The sequence below is a fragment of the Lineus longissimus genome, chromosome 17 (genome assembly GCF_910592395.1).
Source record: "Lineus longissimus chromosome 17, tnLinLong1.2, whole genome shotgun sequence".
In the NCBI taxonomy this organism is placed as follows: Eukaryota; Metazoa; Nemertea; class Pilidiophora; order Heteronemertea; family Lineidae; genus Lineus; species Lineus longissimus.
The window spans coordinates 1,741,384-1,766,282 of NC_088324.1; the positions used below are offsets into that span (position 1 = coordinate 1,741,384).

The following is a 24,899-nucleotide window of genomic DNA, read 5'->3' on the forward strand; positions in this document are numbered from 1 at the left end:
ATACAAATCCTTTGCGATGCCTGAAAAACATGTAATTACTTAGTATTCATAATCGAGTTCTTGTAACTGATATTTTCAAGGCTTCTACGTTCTATTCACATCATTGACCTTTGCTGAAAAATTGTTTAGTTATGAATTTCCGGAGAAGTTTTTATGTCATAATAAGCTTTTTGACAACCCAACACTTTTTCAATTTGATTAGTGTTTTCAGTGCAAAGGGTATTGTAACTTTTAAATTCTAAGGACCCTATCCTGAAGAGGTATATGAATTGTGACCTTTTTTGGGGGCACCTGATAAAGTATGTACATGTATGTTATTACCGGTACTATACACACCTGATTCAAAGGGAACAAGAATCTTTGATTCTTCACTTCCTGCAAATATGCCGCTTCTATGAAGTTCATGGAACACCATTGTGAAGAATTCTCTAGTGGGTCCTCCTCCATCAACTGCTCCCTCCGCCACACCAACATCGTCCATAAACTTGACCGACAATGGACTTCCTGGGATGAATCGCTTCCTCTTAATGGCTCTTCCAAAACCATCTAGAATTTTTCCTCTTACTACGTTGATCAAGTTAGGCGGCATCGTACTGTCTACATTGCTTTGAAGTTGCATTAGCAAATCATCGAGTGATGTGAATTCGCCTGGAACCGAACTGAAATGAAACCAAAATAATTAGGAAATAATTAAGAGCGTTTATACCTTTACAACTGCACACTACTTGTTCCCAACAAAACAATTATAATTATAATCAGCGAACCGTTTTGTCCGTCATCACTGGCGGCAAAAGTAAAGAAAATTAAACAATTCTCTTGAATGGTGGACGCTAATGTTACTTACACTGGCTCTGACAAACTGGCATGAATAGCCGCTTGCAGGGCTGCCTGCTCAGCTTCGTCATCATCATCGATATCGATTATATCAGAGTACACCCTGGAATGTAAGAAGTAAAGCATAATGTAGTGGTGAAAGATATAACTTTCTGGCTCAGACCCCTAGCTGGCTACTTGGCCCTGACTCTATTTTAAATGTAGATCAGGTGGACATCCTTGGGGTCAGATTCACCGCAGGACTTATCATGATGTACATACTAGATTACTTGCAAGGAATAAAATGAATTTACATGCAAACTGGTCTGAAGTCTTTCGCCACATATTTCGAGTGAAAGTTAATTTGGAAAGCAACACAGCCCTGCGATAAATGATTTATTTACATGAACTAACCAACAGAGAGTGCATTATGCCTGTGCTTTTTAACAGAAGGACTTTCATACCTTCTTCAGGTCTGCCCGGACCTTTGAATCAGGTACTTCATCAGGTATGGGCATGATTCTGGATATATCGCCATGCGATATATATGCCGCAATACTTGGGGTGAAGAAAGAAGGATTTTCTCCACCTTGGACTACTACCATCGCAATTATCTGGCCCAAAATGGAGTAGAGGCCTTGAGTCTGGGCAGAGATACTGGGTTTTAATGACATCCCATGAGGCGAGGCTGAAACAATAAAACAGTGTTCTTACAGAATGATGTACTGTATGTAGATTTTTTTTTACTTCCACGGATTTATAGGAGATCACTATTGTTGAATAGAGCTATAGCATACTAACATATTAACAAATTGCTCTCTTTCAAAATGGACTTGAGCAGAAGGCGGAAAAATTCCCTCCTAGGGCCTCCTAGGTCAACTGCATCTTCCTCTATTTCGTCGTAGCCAAATGCAACTTGAAGGAAGCCTGTCTGGCTCATAAATGTCTTTCTTTTGAAGTATGGGAGCGAAGTTTCCCAGGTCCGGGTACGACTTATGGTTATCAACCTGCTGTCCCCTTTCACTACTGTTGACTGATGTGCCCTCAGGATGTCGGCAATTTCCAATTTGGACAAGCTGTCTTCAACAGTGCAACTACTGGAGAGAGAAGAAATGCACCCAATGAATATTGATATTGAGACTTGATACAGTCAAAGAAAACGACATAACAAGTTTAAGTGAAAAAGGAATATCAATGGACATGCCTGTCCCACAAAATAGGCCTAAAGTTAGGAAAAGAGTAAATTGTGATAAAATCATAGAATTCACGATATGATGCTATAGGTATAATTGAGAAAAAAAGCAACCTTACTTGACGTCAGAACATTCGTCGCAGAAACAGTATTCAAGCTGTTCTCCAATGCTTGCCTCAGGGCTGCCTCATCATCCCCCAATAGTTCTAGTGGTCTAACAATGAGAAAATACGGTAAATGAGTACCGGTATTGCAGAGCAGAAATTATCACTTAACCCTTTCAGGTTGTGGCGCATATGACATACGTGCCAAAATACTCACGCAGATGGCGTGGACCGTATGACATAGGATGGCATTCAAGTGCCGTTTTACTGATCAAAACTACAGTGCTGCCATCTCGTAACTGTTTGTACAACTAAGGGGATTCCCCGCAGACGAAATCGAAAGTACAATGGCGGGAAGATGGCCTAAACACGCTGGATCAAACAGTCAGCATTGTCCAGGCATGAAAAACAGCCATAAAAGATGAAAAATGTAATTATATAGCAGGTATCCAATTTTTTTCTGAAGAAAACTACCAAATACACAATATATTTGGCTTTGTACAATGGGCAATTTATTTTGTAGGAGCTACAGCATCAACTACCCATGAAAAGTTTTTCTGGCCCGCGACAGCCATTTTGGATTACGTGTCCTTGACACAAGGTCAAAAGGTCAAGTATAATTGCAGTTTTCTTGAAGGCTAGACAGTTCCCTCAACACCGTAGTGGTCATTCGTTGTAATTTCAACTCATAAATGAGTACTTTGACCTAGTCTTAAAAACCACTAAAAACGCCTCGGTGATCTGGGTGGGTAAGGACCAGACCTGAAAGGGTTAACTACAGAGGAAAGAGCAGTAGCTAAATTACCACCAGGCAGGTAGTGGTATATTATCCATGAAACCCACAATAATTTCTCTTGAAACATGTTTGGGACAGAATGACATGTCCTTTTCTATAATCACACATATAGATAAAAAGAGAACTTACACAAAAGCTAAATAATGATCATCTGCATCTAGAACAGGAGGATTGGTATCATGAGAGGTAGATGGCAATACCATAGGATGTCAAATTATTTCGAGCACTAGCAGACCTAAAAAGACAATAACTATGATGTTACATTTTACAAAAGATGATGTTGTGAACCTGTATTATTTCAAAACAAGTGTACATGTAACTGTATCTATTGATAAAATATATGAACCAAACCCCTAAATACCATTTTAAAGCTTTTTTCATAAGGCTTAACAATGCCAACCCTAGAGTTACACGTTTCATTTATCAAATGTGAAACTGCCTCTACCATCAGAATCATCTGTCAAAGGGTCAGCACAAGTGGTCAGGGGAGGGGCGGAGGAACCAGACCGAGATGTGCCAGGATGTGTTTACCTGTCATCATGATTGTTATTGTGCAAGATCTCAGGAAGTTCATCATCTTCTGAATCAGAAATTTGATAGCGCACAGGTGGCCGGGCTGTTCGTCTTGGTCTGAAAACATATCAAATATACATGAAAACATATTTTTAGTTTGTAGCAATCCGAAGTCTGTTGAAAGCCTAAGTTGGAGTTACCAATAATTACCTTTTCTCTGGTGGTGGTGGTGGTTCATCATCCAGTTCCTCAACAGATTTGTCAGTTTCGCTAGTTTCAGAACTGGGCAACAGCTTGAAAGAAATAAGGCACACGATATATATTGATTACGAACTAGTACGCCATAACATTACAGGGACATCAAATATGAAATAAAATGAGTATCCGTCAATGGTCAAGACTTCATGAAATCATTACATCAAGAACATACTTACATTTTCAATTGGAGGGTACCGCTCGGAGGCCATTATATATATAGTTTGTGACCATGAATTTGCGAGCACCTCCTTGCTTCCCCATCTAAAACTTGTGGAAACCTGAGGACGCTGGAGCCTTTTACTGCCTGGAATTGTGCTGAAAATTTAAGTAGATAGAATCATACATTTTACAAACCACCATTTTAGCAATTACATGTATCTAGCAATACAAGTTACTGAACAGAATCAAGTAAACAGGAAAATTTGCACCACTTACCTCAAGAAATGGAACTCAAACTGGCCACGGATTTGATAAGTTTCACCGAAAAGTGATGAAATTTCCTCCAATACCTCGGTTGGGGTTTGGCGGGAATTCAGAGTGACCTTGCCGATCAGACCAGCTTCAGCTAATTTTGCTCGCTTTTCCTTAGGAGGAATTCCAATCGATGGCGAGGAAACATACGGCAGGCAAACCACCTCCTTCGAAACTGTTCTTGTACTACTGGTACAAGCCCTTTTCCCACTCGTTCTTCTCGCAACCAGGGATGGAAGTCGCCATTTTTTCTGAAATAGATAGGCTATCGTATAAGATACATTGCATGAAAACAGTGCGCGCATTAATCCATTATAGCAGTACCCGTAGCCTTGCACGTAGGGCCTATAGCCATAGCCCTTAATCTTTGACCCTTAACTAGCCAGCCGCTATTCAGGGATTTGGCCGGGTCTAAGCAAGCCAAGCTCACTTTATAGACCGTGCTGTTATAGTCTTCAGCATCAGGGGCTTCAGTACGCACACGTGCAATGCATGACATGTGACATAGTTGAGTAGGCCTTGCGCCTAGTGGCTAGTGTGTGTATCCATCAGTGACATGCCTACCTACCTCGCTATTATTGGTCTGGAACTCCTTCTCATCTCCTCCACCAAGGCCAAGTCCCTGTACTTGTGTTTGCCCAGCAGGCCTACTGGCAGTGGCAGTACCAGCAGCATGAGCAGTCCTAGTACTTGTTGACATACTACTAGGCCTAGGCCTACTATTTGTCATGCTGCTACATGTAGTACTAGTACTAGTAGTAGATAGTGTAAATCTTTGTTGCAAGTTTTGGTAGGGTTTGCAGCCGCGAATACGGCTCCGTCCGGCGCCCTCGGAATTGGTCCGGTGGCCAGGTGCTGATGTTGTTGCGTGTACGTAAGAAGACGGGAGGAAATGCTAAACCCAGAACAAATAACCGTTTTAAAGAGAAAGAATGTAAGATCAGATGTGTCACGAGAGAGATCATTAAATCATTCATTAAAGGTATAACGCGTTAAGAAGTTATTGATGACATTCGAGGCAGCAGCCACCACAACCAGACTTTCAGATAGCCTACTGGTGCTGAGGCTCAGGTTGTTGTTTGACTCCTGCATTGTGCGGACAACAGCTGCAGCAATCCTATCAGCTAGGCCATTGTCCATACCTTGATCATTACCGCTGGACATTGCACAAAAATACACTGACTAACTCGGAAGTGTAAATCACTGGTACCATGTGTACCAGATCGCGCCACTCCTCTTGACGTCATCAATAAGTGTGTTGTCGCTTACGATAAAAAACATTACTAAGTTCATTTGCATATTAACTTTGGATTTAGACTTGGCTACTATTTATAAATATTATTTATATGTATAGGATAGGATTCAGATAAGTTCTAAACTTCCCTTTTACGATTTCATTTCGGGATTTATAAATAACGCCTTCTACAAAACTTCATATTTAGCATATAGCTAAATACAGAGTTTTTTCAACATCTGCTTCTCTAAATCCTAAATATACAAAAAAGGTCGCACCATTCTCGTATTTAGATTTAGATTATAGATAGTATTCATATTTAGATATATCTTGAGTTTTCTGTGTACAAAATGCATAAATCCTATATAGAAAACTAAACTGATAATAGCGCTCCGCACTCAGTCTATTTATAGTACGCGAGAGGCTGATGACGTCATCCGATACCTGGCCACCTTGCGCAAGTTCCCGGATGTCAGACAAACAATGGCTGTTTGCATTTGTCTTAACTTGTAGTTTCCATTGCTTTTTAACATAAATAAACATGGTTTCGACGAAACACTGCTGTTACGGGACTTGCAACAGTGATTCTCGATACTCTGAGAGCCCCCATATGCAAGGAATTTCGTTTATACCGTTTCCAAAGTCATTTACTCGGGGCGAAAAGTGTGATCGTTGGGCAAGGGCTTGTGGAAGACTAAGGTTTGACAGGACTAAAATCACTAGGAATCTGCACGAAACATTTTGTTGGAGGGAATGGGCCAACAGCAGAGCACCCAGATCCTGTACCAGCTGCTGCTGTTCCTGAACAGGTAAGTCATAAGTGATGGCCATCTACGGTACTGGTGTGACTGGGGTACCAAAATATAGGCTGCAGAAATACATACATACATTACATGTGCTCCTCCTAGTCCTATGACCATTGACCTTTTCATGGACATAGTCCCATATAATTGTTTTTAATAATATAAGTTACAAGAAATTCATGATGATTTAATCAAGTGTTTTATTTAGCCAATTATCTAAAACATGGTTTGTCACAATTGTGGGGGAAACCACACTGGGGACATGTGGTTTCACTATCACTGTCAACAACAAGTTCTGGCATGAGTGGCTGAGCTGGATCAAAGACTTCACTTTCCTGCATCATGTCCTGTGTAAATCCATAGGAAATTTTGGGGGTGTGAATTGGTGCACAACATTGACAAACTCCATAGGGCATGTCACAAGACACACACATCTCTGCTGGAAATACAGGGCTATCAGGGTTTACTCTTATCTCTCCACTTCCACAGTCCTGTTCAGAGTCGGGCTCTAGATCAGTCTCGGATACATGAGTAATATCACTTAGGTCACTGTCACTGCTGTCTGACCAGTCTGCAAAATAAAAGAAGACATATTTTACTGATGGAGTACCTGCTGTTTCTTGCATTCTGTTTCATCTTGTAATTCTATTTATTCTTGTTTCCAGGTTGAAAACTTCAAGCGTAAACGCAAAGCACCGGCGCCCCGTGGCAGAGCAGTCTCAAAGAAGCAGAAAACTGATGCAGCTCTTGTACTACTCGACCTGTCCACAAGTTTTGGAGCTGATCAAGATGATCATGAGGATGCAGATGATAAGTGGCATTGTGCATGTTGCCAGTACAACAAGGGGACTGGCAGTGAATTACGCCAAACTAAGGACCAGGACACGCAGACTATTGATGTAACTCCCTTGCAAGCAGATCAGGATACACCAACTCATGTTACTCCCCTGAAAGACCAGGGTATGCAGACTGTATACGACAAGTATACCTTAGGGGCCAAAATTGAAACTTTAATCTTGAAAAGACAAGAAACACCATCTCCCCCTGCCAATGGGCAAAGTCAAGGTCAGAATGATGCAGCTTGTACACTGAGTTTGGAAGCTGTTAATTCTTGCCCAAGCCATTCTATTCATTCAAGAATATCAGGTGTGTGATTGACTGTACTGAATTTTTTGTACAAATGCCCAGAAACTTTGAACGACAAGGAAACTTGTACTCTAGTTATAAGAACCACTGTACATTCAAATCACTGATAGCAGTTGCTCCAAATGGCACTGGTGTATATATTTCAGATCTTTTTGAAGGGGGCATAAGTGACAAAGAATTATTTGAAAGATGTGGCATTATGGACCATCTGATGCCAGGTGATTTGGTCTTGGCAGATCGAGGCTTTACTGTAAAGGAGATTCTAATGGGTAAACAAGTTGATTTAAATATACCTCCCTTTCTTATGGGTAGGAAATGTCTCACTCCACAAGAAGAACTTTTGACTAGATGAATTGCAAAAGCTCGTATACATGTAGAGCGGTACAACGAACGCCTAAAAAGGTTTCGAATTTTAGCCAATACTATCCCACTGTCTCTGGCACCTTTGGCAAATCAAGTAGTTTTTGTTGCCTGTTGTTTGGTCAATTTTCAAGATGAACTGGTCAAGTAGGTCTGTCAAGTGATAGGAATATGGGGGCCTGTAAGATTGCAATCTCTCTCAAGGGACTTTACAGTAACCATTGCACTCTGTACATTGTAGATCCAGAAATTTTGAGTTACAGTAATTATGTTGTGTTCTAAAGCATGTAAAAATACTTAAATACATTTACTAGTTTATTTAAAAAACAACCATTATTTCATTTTTTTTCTTGTTATAAAATCAGTGTACATGTACATGTATGCATTTGGAATGTGTCAGTTCAGAGATTCACAGAACAAAAGGAGGCAGTTCTCGTGGAACTCACATCTCAAATATCTCTGGGGCCACTAGTCGGTGCCAAAGGTCAACAACAGGGCGGATCATGGATTGTATAAAGCTGTGGTCCCTCCTTATTCTCTGAATGCTCGGTGCACCTTTCCCAGAGTAGAGAACAAGGTCACACCACTCAAGTTCTGTTACAAACAGCTGAAACTGTATCTGGTAGTGATACTGATGTTCTCTCTTCAGCTCCAGGGAGCCGCTGTCACTTATTTTGAAACAAGCACTGCTGAGATTTTGTTTTGGACACTGTCCACTTTCAACAGCTTCCTTCAATTTGCTAGGGGCGAAACTTTGCAGCAACTTCAGTGTTTTTATTTCTAATAGTCCTTTTTGGGGAGTCTCAGACGGATCTATCACAACACCATCAGGACTGCAGCCAAGTTCAGGCATGCTGTTGTTGACCCAGAAACCGGTCTCCTCTACATGAAAGCCAGGAACTTTAGCCTTCATTATGGCGGCATATTGTCCCCTAGCCTTTGGTTCTTCCTCTAAACCCTTCTGCATCCATTTCGTCTGGAAGTGCTCAGTTTTCCACAAATGTTGCCTAAGAAAATTTGTATAAGATGCTGGAGGATTCTTTTTCACAGCATCAGTTTTTACAGTTTTTCCAAGACTGGCAGCTTCCTTTGCATAAGAGGCAGTCATTCTACACCATCTGTTCTGTCCCCATGCAAACGATTGACTCTGCAACTCCGTGTCAGGAACCATGTTTACCTGACGTGGTCCACTGATCTGGCAGTTGGCTTGCAAAAGGGAAATCTGTTGTTGCAGAAACTCCTTCCGTTCAGGAGTAAGTGGGTAGTCCTCATACTTGTACTTTAAAACCGTTTCCCACATACTCCTGCTTCCATTGGATGAGATATACTGCAGATTCTGTAAGAACTGGTTTACCTGTCCCATGGATATTTTTTGCTTGGTTGGTGGCCTAGGGTCACAGTAGATGGTGTTGAATCGACTGCCTGAACTAAGTTTATCGTACAACGCCTTGTGGACCTCCTTGGGATCTTTCCCTGTTCTCCCTCCTTATTCCACTGGCAAAGCTTTTCCGTACAAGTCTTGGCACTGTCATATCCGTGTTTCTGGACATGCTCCCAAACATGCAGCAACACTGCTGCCACATGGCTGCATCGCCCCATTGCAGACGCCTTGCACTCACAACTGCTATCGAGAATGGAACCGCTGGCAGCAGATAAAGTCACAGTAACTTTGTATGGTGGCCCTGCTCTCATTGAAGGCAAAACCCCAGCTTTGATATAATAGTGTCCTGTTGAAACATTGTCGTGCACATCAGAGACATTGCGGGAATCGACGTACTGTTGTCCCTTTTGAAGGGCCTTCGATGTCATATGGGACAGGTCACAAGCGTCTTCCTCTCCATCATCTTCTCCACCGACATTCAAGAACTGAATGGACTCTAAGAGAAAATGGTAGATGTGGCCATAGTTGAAGTTGCTGGGCACCTGATTTGCGGGAAATGTTTTCCAATTCGTTATGGGCAGAACTGGTACTGTGGGTTGAGGTGGCACCTGGTGGTTTGAGTAGGCCTGCGACATCTTCAAGGCGTACCACTTACCTCCATCAACCGTGATAGACAACTTTTCTGACTCGCCACTACTGAAACAGTCTCTGCATCTGAAATAACAAATGGGAAACTAATTAGAAATTTCAGGTTTTGGGTTGAAATACCAATACTAGGCCTTCTGATTTGGTTTTTCTTTTTTTTGTTTTATACGTAAACATGTACATATACTGGTCCACCAGTAGTTAGGAGTACACGAAAAAATTTTTGCGCTATGGGAATTCTCTTGTTATCATGAAAGCAGTGTCACGCAACGCGTATTCGAGAGTAGTTTCCAATGGGGAATGCTTACTCGCTGAGGTAGGCATAAAATACTCGGTTTTGGATGGCTGTGTTTTTCATTTTTATGAGGACCTTTTGAATTTTTTTTAATCAGAGTTCTAGGGACAAAATTGCCCTTGACCTTTGTGTCCTCATAATAATTATGTCAACTTGTATATGTTCCCATAAGCCCTGAAAATACCAAATCAAACGTATTTCTGTCAGGTGTGCTCAATTTCATTTCGTTCAATAACATTTGTAGTTGTATTCCGATCAAACGGGCTTAATATGATTACTTTATATGTCTAATTGTTTAAGTCACTCAAAGTAGACGCAGTTGACTCGATCACAAGCATCAATGGCTTCACTGATCTCTAAATGATACACATTTATTTGTGACTAGTGTTTGGCTTCGTACGTTAATACTTTTCTTCAATTATAGTAGAAAGGTTTTGAATTTGTCGAATGCCGCCTGATCGAGGAGGCAACACGAGTGCACAGTTATCTTCCGGTTTGATGTTGTTGCTGATAATGGAAGCTTGGAGAAGTAAACCTGGCATATGTGCGTAGCTGGAGAAGATCGGAGCTACCAGAAAAAAAATAAATTTGCCATATAGTGTCATTTTGCCCCTGAGAGCCGTCAAACATTGTCATGGTAGTTTGTTATTAAACACCGTGGTCAATCTTTCCTTCGGTGGGCTACTGCCATTTGAAAAAAAAGTAGGATGATGGCTCGAAAGGTGACTTTGCATGGCCAACTCTGACACATTTAACCTATAACTGAACACATTTGGTGACGGTCGTGTTATAGCGGAAATGGTGGCCATTATTTTTCAGTATCGGATCGAGGGGATCAGTGGCAGAGTGGTTACAACACTGGGCTTATAACCAGGAGGTTGTAGGTTAAATTATCAGACGGATCAACACTGTTTCCTGTGTCCTTGAACAAGGCACTCAACCTTACTTGCTTCTCTACACCCAGGAGTAAATGGTACCAGGCTTGCCTGGGAAGTTAACCTGCGATAGACCAGCATCCCATCACATCGCGGCTCTGGCAATAGCCCAGACGACTTTAGCTTAACTTTAATTGGAGTGAAATGGTGTCCGTATTGTGCACCCACCTTTCAAGTCCGTAATGCTATTACACTTTCATTTAAATATCTTTGAGAATAGAAAAGTATTTTTCTGCACATAATCGTGAGACATAACTGCATCTGTCACTAAGAAGCCCATGTTTTGCAAAGGATTGGTCCTCATAATGGCCATTTCTCATATTAGGGCAGGACCTCATAAATGGCCATTTCTCATATAGGGCAGGTCCTCGTAAACGCAGTTCCTAATAAAAGAACATTTGATAGATCTTTTTGTCACTATGATGACCTTTTTGGTGTTGGAAAAAGACTCGGCCCTTAATAGGGAGCGCAGATCATCGTGAACGACAGTGCCTCATTGATGTGCATGGACCATACTTCTATTTGAAATTTGGCTAAAAACATGTCCTCTTGATGGAAATTTTATACAGTCAGGTCTTCATAAATTTTCGTGCCTCAAAAATGCAGGTCCCCATAGCGAATAGTCCATGCATCTTTTGTTCTCTCTGGATACCTTTTCGATATCTTCGGCAAAGACCATTTCTGCATTTAAAGGACACTTTATGGATGTCCTCGTGATTGGTCGTTCCTCGTCAACTGACCCTGAATCCTTCTTCTCCTATAAGGACATTTTTATATTGTGGAAAGAACACGTCCGCAAGAAGGATCACACTGACTACTAATGCACTGGTCGTGACTGATCCTGGGGATATTGCCAGATATATTGGCCGTGACTGATCCTGGGGATATTGCCAGATATATTGGCCGAAAGTCATCAACTTCGAAGAAGTTCATGAAGTACCAACAACATATTGTGTAATCAAGGACCACACAGACACAAAGATAAGAAAAGATTTTGGTTTGATATAGAAATCATGATAAAATGTTTATTTCATTGTTATGTAGCATACTGTGCTTGGAAAGAACACAACATTTTGCAAAACTATATCACCTAGAGATATAACCTAGGACAATGTTAAAAAAATTACCATGATCATGAATATGTTTTATGATACATTAATTTTTAGAAAGCCAGAAAATCAATTACAATTATCCTATATCGGATGGTTTATTGTCACGATTCTAACAAACTCAGTAGTAAATGGGGTAGCTCTATCTGAAATATTGTCAAAAGCACGTTGTTTTACAAAGTCATCATTACTCGGACGGTTTGCCGTCACGTTAACACAACAATTTATGTCTGCGAGTATGAAATTTGCCCAACCCAATAACGTATGTCTGCTATTTATCAATAACCATCAGCATCTCACACGTATCAATGGAGGTTTCTCTTATTAAGAATACAAAGGAAAGAGCCAACAGTAAACTTGATTGTAATTATTTCATAGTCCCCAATAGAGTGCAGGCTTTTTTATCATCTAAGTGCGTGACATCTACATCTACCTATGACGCCAAAACCAATATTTAGAACGATTGATTAAAATTTCCCTGGTCACTATCGCAAAAAGTATTTTAGTACCCCCCCCCCCTCCCACCATCAACCAGTTCGTCTTCATGCAACAAGGTGAAAACAATGCAAGCAAATGGTCAAATGGCAAACTAAAGGTCTAGGTGATATTCTCATGTCCCTACAACAATTGCCTGTCTTTGTGGCCCTACTACATGTACTAGTGACCTCAGCTTCTGATGGAATCACGTGCTAATTATCAGAAAATTATCTTCGTAACAAAATGATTGTAAGCACGTAGTTAATGACAACCCAAATAACCTCCGGTTTCCAAGTCCACCCGCAAAGTCAGCACTCAGATGCACTGAAACACATAAATCAAAGGAGGTCCACTAAAGAGGAATCAGCTCAATGGAACTGTATTTACGATTTTTAAGTCTTTGATGTGCGTGGGATGATACTAATTCGGTCCATTATGCGCTGAACAATTGAAGAAGACTTGAGCCTCTTCTGACTTAGTGGAATCCTTTGCTCTCAAGCAAATACCGTGTAACTAGCTAACATTTATTTTCAGTGAGTGGTCAAGATTAAACCAAGAGACAGAATGTAAGAAGAGATTGACGCATGCCAACGTGGTTTCTTAGCAGACACAACACAATTCACGTCACGTTGTTTTGAACGCGAGTGAATGTTTCCATGCCATCTACAGCTACTTTAAGATTCCAACACCATATCATCCAATCATCCCCTTTCCCAACCACAAAATATTGAATATCCCACTACGAGCGTCAGCTACGAGAATATTATGCTCATCAATGAAGACAATGTTTCCGCGACGCTTTGTAACTGGGGCCCAACGACAGGATCGGGAAATCTTTTATTTTCCGCTGGTTGTCGATAGAAACTAGCTATTTGTGTAAATCTCGCTGGTTCACAATAAGATCCGTCTGCGACAATCAACCTAAGAGGTATTATGCTCATGAGTAAAGTCAAGACCACCAGCAGTTTCAGCACACCAATGAACCCACAGTTACATTTCATGGAAGAAATCTGAACGATTACCAAGTATGCTCGATGGAATACCACCCACCCACCCACTCGCCCACCCACTCGCCCACCACTACACTACATATCCAAACAGACCCAACCTGGCTCAACCCCCACTATCGTGTGCTGGAACTTACATTGACATCTAACACATCTACACAGAACCAACCCTATCCGACCCCACTCGCGTGTGCAGGCCAACAAATGATTGTTAGTACATCGTTAGGGAGAACCCAAATAACACTTTCATCACTTTGATGACCTCTTCCCGCTTGTGGGGATTAGGACTTTAACGAAGTAGCTTTATAACGCGGAGAAATGGGGGAGATTGATTGGGATCTTGACTAACATCAGGTGGCCCCGTTACCAACAGACGATGTCCCCGTAGCTGCCCGCTCAGTTGCTTAAACTGTTGCATGAATGTAACTAGCAGAACACCGCACCATTCATGCATTATGCACAAGCTGGAGTCCCTGAATCCGACATGTTAAACCCTGATTGGAAGATGCCCTGTACGATGCCCTGTAGTCTCAAGAAAATAAAGAAAAAAAGAATCGCAATTTTTATTATTGCGTATTATTCAATCCGTGCCAATTAACAAAGAGAAGATGTATTAGAGTGATTAACGTCTCGTAGAGTTGGTAATTGCCGTCTGACAAAGACAGATGGTTGTCAAGTTGCCTTCAAGATGTGTGAATGTTTCCATTCTTCCCATTAAGCGCTTATAATTTTCAGCACTTCTCGCTGCCTTTATACCCTTTCGTTACCACGAAAGTTTGAATTTCACTCTTCCCCCAACAGTAATAAGAACACTATATCGATTACTCAAGTGCACCCCCGCTACACATCAAAACAGACCCAGCCCACACCAACCCAAATCTCGTGTACAGGCCAACAAATGACATTAATCGAATTGTATGAGATAGAACGCTAACAGCTTGCACTCATGTGAAGAAAGTTCATATTAGCTTCCCGTTCAGTTACCTAAACAGTTGCATAAGTGCAGCAAGCAGCACACTGCATCATTATGCAGAGGAACCAGCAGAACACTGCATCATTATGCAGAGGAACCAGCAGAGCACTGCATCATTATGCAGAGGAACCAGCAGAACACTGCATCAGTATGCAGAGGAACCAGCAGAACACTGCATCAGTATGCAGAGGAACCAGCAGAACACTGCATCAGTATGCAGAGGAACCAGCAGAACACTGCATCAGTATGCAGAGGAACCAGCAGAGCACTGCATCATTATGAACAGAAAAAAGGGAGAAATATTGACCTGAACTGATTACAGAGATTGTTGGAGGTGACGGGGACGTAATTGTCGTTCAGCCTCAATAAGAACACTATATCGATTACTCAAGTGCACCCCCGCTACACATCAAAACAGACCCAGCCCACACCGACCCAAATCTCGTGTACAGGCCAACAAATGACATTAATCCAATTGTATGAGATAGAACGCTAACAGCTTGCACTCATGTGAAGAAAGTTCATATTAGCTACCCGTTCAGTTACCTAAACAGTTGCATAAGTGCAGCTAGCAGCACACTGCATCATTATGCAGAGGAACCAGCAGAACACTGCATCAGTATGCAGAGGAACCAGCAGAACACTGCATCAGTATGCAGAGGAACCAGCAGAACACTGCATCATTATGCAGAGGAACCAGCAGAACACTGCATCATTATGCAGAGGAACCAGCAGAACACTGCATCAGTATGCAGAGGAACCAGCAGAACACTGCATCATTATGCAGAGGAACCAGCAGAATACTGCATCATTATGCAGAGGAACCAGCAGAGCACTGCATCATTCAATATGCGAGTTTTATCAGCCACCAACGATAAACATCCACAAGTATTGTCCCACTTCCATCCATTTTCCCGCATAATATCAATCGAACTTCTAGTTATGTTAACCATCCATGCACTCGGGTAAAAAGTGTACAGACATGACAGTTGCAGCTCGACACGAAAAAACAATGCAAATTGATAATAAATTTCATGCATGCACAGATTACAATCCTAAAATAGACCTAAGAACATTATGCCACTTCAAATAAATATTTCAACTTGGTGTGTCATGCCTGCACAATTGGTTATTAGATTCATTAGCTATGATGAGCCTTAATTCGCAAAATAGTTGACCTAATGTTTTAGAATGTAAATGCGTTACATATGTATATCGTTGCTATATCATTATCTGTTCAACTGCAATAAAAAAATGGTCCAGTGTAGGTAAAGGAACATCAAACTCTACATCAATGATTGGTTTCTAGATTAAAAGCTGAAGCTCAAAAAACTACATTTTATCTTTAGCTTTTTCCAAAAGAGCACCTCGAATCGAATCTTTTTGTTTGATCAGATTTTGCACCTTGCTTTTGATTTGTGTCCATGTCCGCTTTTTCAACGTTGGATACTTATCCATGACACGTTCAGCATCTGCTTTACGAGGAACCCTGCCATTCATGATGTTTCGTTGGAAACCAATCTGTAGGAAATGTATTTCTTCCTTGGACCATTTAATCCAAGATTTCTTTGATTTTGACACTTTAGTATTTGACTTTTCAGACAGCAAACTATCATGACCTGAGTCAGTGATTGACTCATCATCTGATTCAGTTACGTAATGCTCATCTAGAAAAGAATCGTCTTGTGATGTTTCTTCTGACATGTCATAATTTGTCACTTTCTTGATCTTTCGTTTAGGACGACTTTTTGAAGCTTTCGGTTCTTGTACTTTACACTTCTTTGAATCTTTCTCCCTTTTGTCACACTTGGGTGGTTTTCTCTTCTTCCCTTTTTTTTCTTTGCTGGAAGGCTCATGAGATACTGCTGCTACATCCATTCGTTCCTCGCCGCTGTTGTCTAAACTGCCAACTCCAAACTCATCATCACTACCGTCATCGTTGTTGTCCTCTGGTAGCTTTACATCTACAAATATATTGAAGCACTTTTATCAACAAGGAGCCATATAAAACAATACCACAATATACGTTATTTTCATGTTGCGCTAATCTCGTTTGTTACATCTCACAATCCTGCCCAAACAACTTATGTGTCTCACGTTGGAGGTTTGTCTTATGAAACTCGGTTAGAAAATAGAATAGGCTACATATATGATAAAATGGTGATGAAATTCCATTGAGAAGGCAACATGAAAAGTAGGGACCTACCATCAAGTTCTATTTCATCTAATGATTTTCCTTTGAAGTTCCGTGCTGTTCCACTTTTGATTGCCAAGAGAACTTTCGAAACCTTGGCCATTTCAATAGTTGATTCATGGAGGCGATACGAGTCCTTATGAATTTCAACGGTGTGTCCAAGGTGGTTACCCAGCCACTCGAGCTCTCCAGATTTTAAGCCAAGAATCTGAAGGGAAAAAATGTGTGTAACGTTCAGTGACTCCTACCTAATTCACCAAACCACACCATTCACTAATGATTTTATTGCAAAAATGAAATATTCGTGTTTGAGAGATGATGGCACCCATCACGGTCGATTGTCGGCCGTGCCCTGATACCGTAAGGTATATCTATACATATTACATTAAAATGATTTCGTAAAAGAAACGTGATGGTTTCCCATATGAATTTGCCACATGAAGTGCGCGCAAACTGCAGTGTTTTCTGCACTGTAAAGGAAACCACTCCTGATTACAGGGTTTCTATTCAGTGAACGCTTACTACGACATGTCAAAAACAGCACAACACGTCTGACAGATGACAAATTTAGCGCTAGGACCCGTATGTTGGTTATGGGGCCTCCTGGTGTGAGACATGATCTCTAATTCTCTGCGCTATGAATCAACTTAGTCGTGGGGTCCTACATACCAGGGGAGGTTCTTAAAGTAAGGGTCATTTTCATTATGGTTCCACATAGCAATTTCATTTATAAATAATGTTCCATTACCTGGGTTACTGTAGCGGTGTACTTTCTCAACCTCGTTGTCGAAATAAGATCAGGCCTTGAACACATAGCATCTATAGCAGACTGCTGCATTACCTAATAAACATAAAAGGGGAAGAAGAAATAAATAATAGCAGACTGCTGCATTACCTAATAAACATAAAAGGGGAAGAAGAAATAAATAATAGCAGACTGTTGCATTACCTAATAAACATAAAAGGGGAAGAAGAAATAAGACAATCTGATTAGGGACTGAGCCAACTAGGACACTCTTGAGAACTAGCAGGTGTCAGAAACATGACAGTTGATTTATATGTTTATGTTACTGGGACTAACCGACTGCATAAAACCATAGCTAGGAATGTTGCCACTTAAAAAACTAACTTTACAACTTTGACCCTAAGGTCAGCTGTCAAGTTGTGATATTGTGGCATCCATCATCTCTACGGTGGATGCGAAACCAAGCAGTCTGGATTCCCGAGATGCAGAGACTGAGCGGCTAATCCAAAGTGTCCCCATAAAAAAGGCTCGGTGGTACATTCGGAGAAATGCGAAGAAACGTAATGAGTAGGTCAAGTAGGTTTTGAGCCTTTTTTGTAGGTGCCCCTATATAGCATAAGAAACTCTATAGCAGGTATATTCGACACCATCGCACTGGCACAGCGTAAGAAACCCTTTAAAGGTCCCCAGCGCAAAAATGTTAATTCACATGATCTCAGCATCATAACTTCGTTTTTTTCTTCGTTCGTGAAGACCAGAAGCTTTGGTGCTGTTCCTTCTTTCGTAGAGTTAGTCAGAACATTCTGCACCTGAGCATCAGGAACACTCTGTCAGTTATCTATTCAGATGGTTACTATCGTTCTGCATAAGATTCTATACTATTTTCGCTGGAGTCTAAAGAAAACTTTTTACTTTTTTCACACTTCCCTTAAGGCTTAAGAAATCCCTCCACTATCTAGAGTAAAGGCACATTCCACTTTTTTTTCAAGCTGATGTACTGCCAAGAGAACTAGGGATGACGGGAATTATAAGCCCTCATCCGGACAGTCATTAAACATTCACATTCAACTGGCGATTTTACTTTTGGACTGAGAGCAAACCTCCAAGAGATAACTCTCAAGGGGTTGAAGTGGAGTATGATCAACATATCCCTTTTTGTCATGCGACAATTTCACATCTAAAAAATATTTACAGTTACAACAAGTAAATGGTGGATTAACAAACTTACAATGACCTCCAATATGTGCTTCGATTTTGAGCCTTTGCCTTTTTCAAAACGTGTGTTTGCCTCAATTTCTCAAAATTTCCTCAAAGTCACAAATCAGTCAAAGTGCTCTGGCACACAGTCAGTCAGAATTAGGTATTGCTCAGACACAGTCGCATGTCAGTCAAAGTGCTCCGGCACATAGTCAGTCAGAATTAGTTATTGCTCAGGCAAAGTCAGAAATCAGTCAAAGTGCTCCGGCACATAGTCAGTCAGGAATTCAACGTGATAGTAAAGTAGCTTCAAAATTAGAACTAAGTAATCCAATACCAAAGAGTAGCAATTCAGAACTTGACAATCAACGTGCTCAGACACCTAGTCAGTCACAATTAGTACACGCTGAGACACCTTCAGAGAGTAATAATTCACACTCATATGATCAAAGTGGTCAGGCTGGTCAGAATAAATCACAATTATCTACCGCCCAATGGCCATTCTAAAGGCAAAATGTACAGGCACATGATAGTCATTCAAAAACTCCAAGTCTTCAGGCATCATCGAGTAATACTAATCAGTCCGACGATGATCAAACAAAAGCAAATCATTATGCAAATAACACAGAGAAAACACAAAACTGTATACAAAATAAACCAAATTACAACTTGAACTATGAATTTTCCAAAATACCCCTGCGAAAAGTCTCATTTCAACCTGAGGTAAACACAATCTTACCGTTTAAATCAACTGATCTGATAAACAAGAGGCCCAAAGGCCTGGCGCTCAGCTGATTTAAGTACATCGTGTATGTGTACTAGAGAAGCAAGTGTTAAAGAGGTCAGGGTTCCTGCCAGAGTGAAGTTAAGGAGACATTTCTTGTAGGTTGGTTTAATAGTTAGTACTAATGATGTCTGAAGCAGAAGATTAGGCCAACTTTTTACAATCGATTTGAAAATCTGGAAATGAGAGATATGTGAGCATGATTACTTCTGATAGAAACACTGGCATAATAGGAATTACCGGGTCCAGACAATCTAAAGGCAAGAAAATGCTTTAAGAGGGGTCATATACTAGTAACTCCATTTTTTTTTCCATTTTCTGAAAATATATGGTTGGCAGATTCATTATCCAAAGACAGTAGCTTCTGAAGATGACGAGATACAGCTGCACCACATAAAACGACCAATTGATTTTTGAAAATAAATCCTTTTCAAACTCCGACAATGGATTTAACAAGAGGCCCATGGGCCTGGCGCTTGCCAACAGGACATGTAACCATTGATAGCAATTAAAAAAAGGCACATGGGGATTGTACTGAGCTGACAGGTTGTATGAAGTAGCTTTTATATGAGGACTGAAGATGTCTTTTGTTGTATTGTCCTGATTGCAGAGTAGGAGTGCTGAAGGTGTTCAGCGAACATGTAAATTACCATATTTCTTACTTGTATGAGGAAAGTTGGAAGTGGTCCATTTGTGGTAGTTGGAATCTGTGGTTATCTTTCTGATACTGGGGCAATGCAGCATAGCTTAGATGCTGAAGACAGGAAAATAATTGAACAAATGAACCGAGAGTTGAAAAATGAGATGTTTTTTTATTGGTATCAAATTGTCCTGACCAGCAGGTGATTGGAATCATTTGCAAAGTATACATCGGGTGGTGCAGAAAAAAATGAGTCCACAAACCTTTTCATTATAAGTATGGAAATATTTATCATGCTGAAATGCCATTTCATAATTATTTGACTTCTTTCCCGCCTTACTATGAAATTGCAATGAAGAACCTAAATTATTTTAGAAATTACTTGCATTTGAAAAATTGAGGTATGATATCAAAATGCCAGGCCTATGACATGTAGGGTGATTCATAAAACATATTTTTTAGCTATAACTTCCATAATATTCCAGATAGGATAACTATTTTAGTGTCGAAATATAGGTTTTTTGGGTCAAGGTATCATTTAAGCCTGGTTTCGGAGTTGCACCACAATTGCATTATGGGAAATCAAAGATGGCTGTGAATTGGCCTAAAAAACCAGAATCATTTCCCATGATGCAATGGTGTAACAACTCTTAAACCAAGTTTAAATGATTTCTTGGTCACGACAACCTATACTTTGACATCAAAATCATAATCATACCAGCAATATTATGGAAGTTATAGCCAGAAATTGGTTTTAGTGGTTATTGAAGGTCTGGCATTACACGTTTCTATCTAATTTTTCAAATGCCTATTACTTCTAAAACATTTCAGATGTTTCATTGAAACTCTTATCAGAAGATGTGAAAGATGTCAAACAAAAAATGTGCAAGAAATTGCATTACAATGCGATGGAGACTTTTTGACTGATAACAAAATATATTGTGTACTTGTTTTTTGTATGCCACCTGATATAGTTTTGATTCGTGTGAATCACATTTGAATTACATATAGAATTAGATATAGAATAACAGATTAAACAAAATGAAATAAAACAGAGGATAAATGCAAGTTTGACTAACATGATTAACAGATGGTGAAAAGTTCAAGGCTGAGCTCACTTAATTCATCAGTTTTATTTATTTTTACTGCTACATCAATGGTGATTTTTTAACTCTCAATCTTCATGGGTGGAGGTGATGCCAGTGAATTGATGTTCCATGTATAAGGTCACATGTTTTTTATTGCTTGGTTTACAGGAGTGGAGTGCCAACCTGGTTTTTTTTCTGGAAAAAATAAAATTGATATTCAAATGCTTTGAAATTTGTAACTCAAAAATTGGGGTCTTTGGTAAAAAGAAGTAAACCTGTGACTTTAGAAAGGGTGTAAGATCATTTTAGACATATCATGTGACGCAATAATTATACTTGGTATTGACACTGTTGAAGAATTCTTTTGAATATAACACCACTTTTCATATTATGTGTCAATCTTGTAAATCAACAAATATAAAACATGTGACGTAAGCAGATGGTGAAGAGCTGGTGAAGGGAAGGAATAAACAAGCAGCCTGTATGGTGTGAATTTGAAAGTGAATGAACAGATTCTCTTCAATATCATAGATGTACATGTAATAATTAAGTAAATGGGTCTTCAGGAAATAGAATGTAATTAAGTGAATTCAGCCTTATAAACAAAAAAAAGTTTATGGATAGGATGCCTCATGAAATATCTATTTAACGGGGTTTAGAGATTTTCACAGGGTTCTCAGGTAGGATAAAGCATTTTCTTTTGGACTCTGCATTATTTGAAAACTTTCTTCTCTTTTGACATTTTGATAATTTGTGATTTTTTCCCTGACATTCATTTCTTCTGATCCCCAAAATACATATCTGAGGTTTTTAAAAATTTCACAGTTAGTTGTCAATATTTTAAGAATCTCTGAATATCATGAAAATTACTTGGCTTATATCTGTTATTCAGTGGCAATTTTGTAACTCGAAATTTCATGTGTGACTATATGCTACTCTGTAGTACATTGTATGTGATGGCACAGAAAGAAAAATTTTCAAAATTTGGTATAGCATGAAGATGTGATCTAATTTTCAAATTATTTCTTCATAGGAGGTTTTAGAATTTGCTGTTATTTTATGTTAAATTGGAAAAGTTATAAAAAGTCAAAGACAAAAATTGTCACTTTGGATCTTTTTAAAAAATATTATTATCAAAATATCAGATAGTTTTCAAATTACGGAGAGATCAATAGAAAACACATTTTCCTACTGAATGGTGAAAACTCAATTAAAATCAGCCAACTCATTCCATAGATATTTCAGGAAACAAGGTGTCCATATACCATGAGTGTACATACATGTAAAACAGATGTTATAATGGTATGTCTTATTGTCCTACTTCCTGGCTTTTTTGCCAGTTACTCAATGAACTCACCACTAGGTGCCCATGATTTAACTTGACTTTAAGACTCTTCAACTCAGTAAAATGATGAACTTGGTATACAAAGTTTGGTAACAAAACTATGGAATGTTTAGTAGATACATGTCACTCTTCAGTATTTATTCCATGGCAAATGATGTGGCTATGAAATTTGCGTTGATTGTTACTGCGAAGGGTTTAGCTGAGAGGAAGAATTCCTCGACTTCCTCAGCAGTGTCCAGTGAAACTTCTTGAGCTTTCAAGAAATCAGAGAGCACGGGATTGTGCGCACTGATGCGATACTTGACACCATGGTCAGACAGGTTTAGTTTGACCCTGACTTGTTTAAGGACAGAAGCTAATAGTTGTCTCATGTTACAGCATTTACACCTGTATGTATTTTGCAAGAGGTCTACTGTATTAACAATGGCTTTGCAGCTGTTGCATGATACAATGATTCAACACTGAACACTCTCACATTTAGCACTGGTGAGTTTAGTAAGATCTTCTAATTCAGGCAGGTCCAAGCAAGGGTTTTCCATTTCATCAGTCTCTGTGATAATGGTTGATGTAGTGGTCTGGAGATGTTTGATGTTAAAATTTGATACTAAGAGATTTGTGAATTTATAAGTATGGTTGATTTCTATTATGTCAATGCTGTCTGCCCAAGCTGTGAGTCTGACGGATGTTTTGTCATCTGCAATAGCGAAAACCTTTTTTTTGGTTGGCTCCGTTTTGTAGCTGAGTTGAACCTCACTTTGTTCTTCGACTACTTGGTTAACAAAGGCTGTGATATTGATCTGAAATTTAAGAAACAATAGAAATGGACTAAGTGTAAGGTTGGAATTTTAAAAGGAAGTTGTCTTAAAAGTAGACCAAAGTCTACGTTTCTTCGAGAGTGAATGGAGAAATAGGGGGAAAAGTAGTAAACAAAGTTGATTTTGGTTTCCGTACTGTAGTAGTAAGATAATGGCCAGTAACGAAATGGTTAAAAATTAATGGACTGTATGCACGTATCAACACGGTGGGCTAATATTCGAATATAAGTGCTTTTAAATGAACAAGAAGTGAACCATCCAATGATTCCAAAAAGAACATTTTCATTTATTTCTGTATCTGTAGCAGTTGGTTTAGAAATTAGTAACAATGTTATTCCTGTAGAGACAAAGACTGTACAAATGATGGCTCCATAGAATTTACCTTATTCTTTTCTGTTGATGGAATTTTGTAAACGAAATCAGTAACAGTTGTTTTTACGGGTTGCTGAAGTTTCGGTGTCTTGTACTTAAAGGAAAGAGCTTTCTTGGTGTTTTCAAGGGTGGTGTCCTTGTTGACTTTGATATCTTCCTTGGTGTTGTCATACCAGTTGGGTATTGTGTGGATTTTGGCGAGCTTGATTGGGCTTCTGAAAAGTAATGGAAATAGTTGAAATCAAATGGATAATTTCTTTTTAGACTTAGGTATCATTTAGATAGAATGATAAACATGTGAAAACTGCCTGAATGATTGATTTGAGTCACCAGAACACACATGATGACTTTTTCTGGCTATTGAACTGAATGATTGATTACAGTCACCGGAACACACATTTTTTTCTGGCTTTTGAAAGCTCCAGACCAGAGGTAGAGGGCTTTCTGGCCCGAGAAAATTTGACTGCGTTCTGGTAAGAAGGATCAGTGAAGGGGGCATTTTTTTATTTTTCATATGCCACAAGTTCGCCAAAAACAGGCTGCACTGGGATAAAAATATGAATAAAAAATACTGGAATATAGTGAGAAAAGGAACAATTTCCCATGTCGTCATGTGACTGATGTAATTGTAATGCCCTGGGGAGATATCTTCTGGACAATGTCTCCATATGGATGGCAAGCGGTGAGCATTGAGCAGCAAGTGGTGAGCGCTGATTGACACACAGTATTCTCAATTCCCCTCTGGTTGATTTGAGGGACAATGAAGGTGCTGGGTCAATTCTTGCCGATACATGAATAAGTGGTATTGGTAGTCTTGAATAAGTGGTAGTCTCGAATAATCAGCTTTTTTTTTTCTTGTCCTATTCATCATTGCTTGGAGTTAACAAGAAATCAAGGACTTAGTGTCCTTCTACTAGGTCAATTTAAAGATTTTACTTCAACCGCAATATAAATTTTTGAAAGGCCAGGGCTAAATCTATCAATGTACATTTTTAGCTCACCTCTTAGCAGAGGTGAGCTTATCCCATACCGTGGCGTCCGTCGTCCGTCGTCGTCGTCGTCGTCGTCGTCGTCGTCGTCGTCGTCGTCGTCGTCGTCGTCGTCGTCGTCGTCGTCGTCGTCGTCGTCGTCTGTCGTCCGTTAGCAGGGCACGTTTCGTAACTGTTAGAGCTATTGAGTTGAAACTTGGTACACATGTACCCTTATG

At 39.8% G+C, this 24,899-nt stretch overlaps 1 protein-coding gene and 1 pseudogene across 1 annotated transcript; one reads left to right on the forward strand and one right to left on the reverse strand.

The window, feature by feature from the left end:
- The first annotated feature begins 5,005 nt into the window (after nucleotides 1–5,005).
- On the forward strand, nucleotides 5,006–7,841 carry LOC135501688 (uncharacterized; annotated as a pseudogene).
- Nucleotides 7,842–15,518: 7,677 nt separating this feature from the next.
- Nucleotides 15,519–17,544, reverse strand: LOC135501856 (uncharacterized). Its single transcript, XM_064794236.1, has 3 exons — nucleotides 17,455–17,544; nucleotides 16,719–16,914; nucleotides 15,519–16,476 (listed from the first exon to the last, which is right to left on the reverse strand). Exons 1-3 carry the CDS (start codon nucleotides 17,542–17,544, stop codon nucleotides 15,845–15,847), a joined length of 918 nt encoding a protein of 305 aa, XP_064650306.1. The 3' UTR covers nucleotides 15,519–15,844.
- Between the last annotated feature and the right edge of the window lie 7,355 nt (nucleotides 17,545–24,899).

Coding starts and splice junctions, on each gene's coding strand:
- LOC135501856 (XM_064794236.1), bottom strand. CDS start 17,544: ATGCAGCAGTCTGCTATAGATGCTATGTGTTCAAGGCCTGATCTTATT. Junction 16,915..17,454: donor ACACCGCTACAGTAACCCAG/GTAATGGAACAT, acceptor TTTTCCCTTCAG/ATTCTTGGCTTAAAATCTGG. Junction 16,477..16,718: donor AGATGAAATAGAACTTGATG/GTAGGTCCCTAC, acceptor ATATATTTGTAG/ATGTAAAGCTACCAGAGGAC.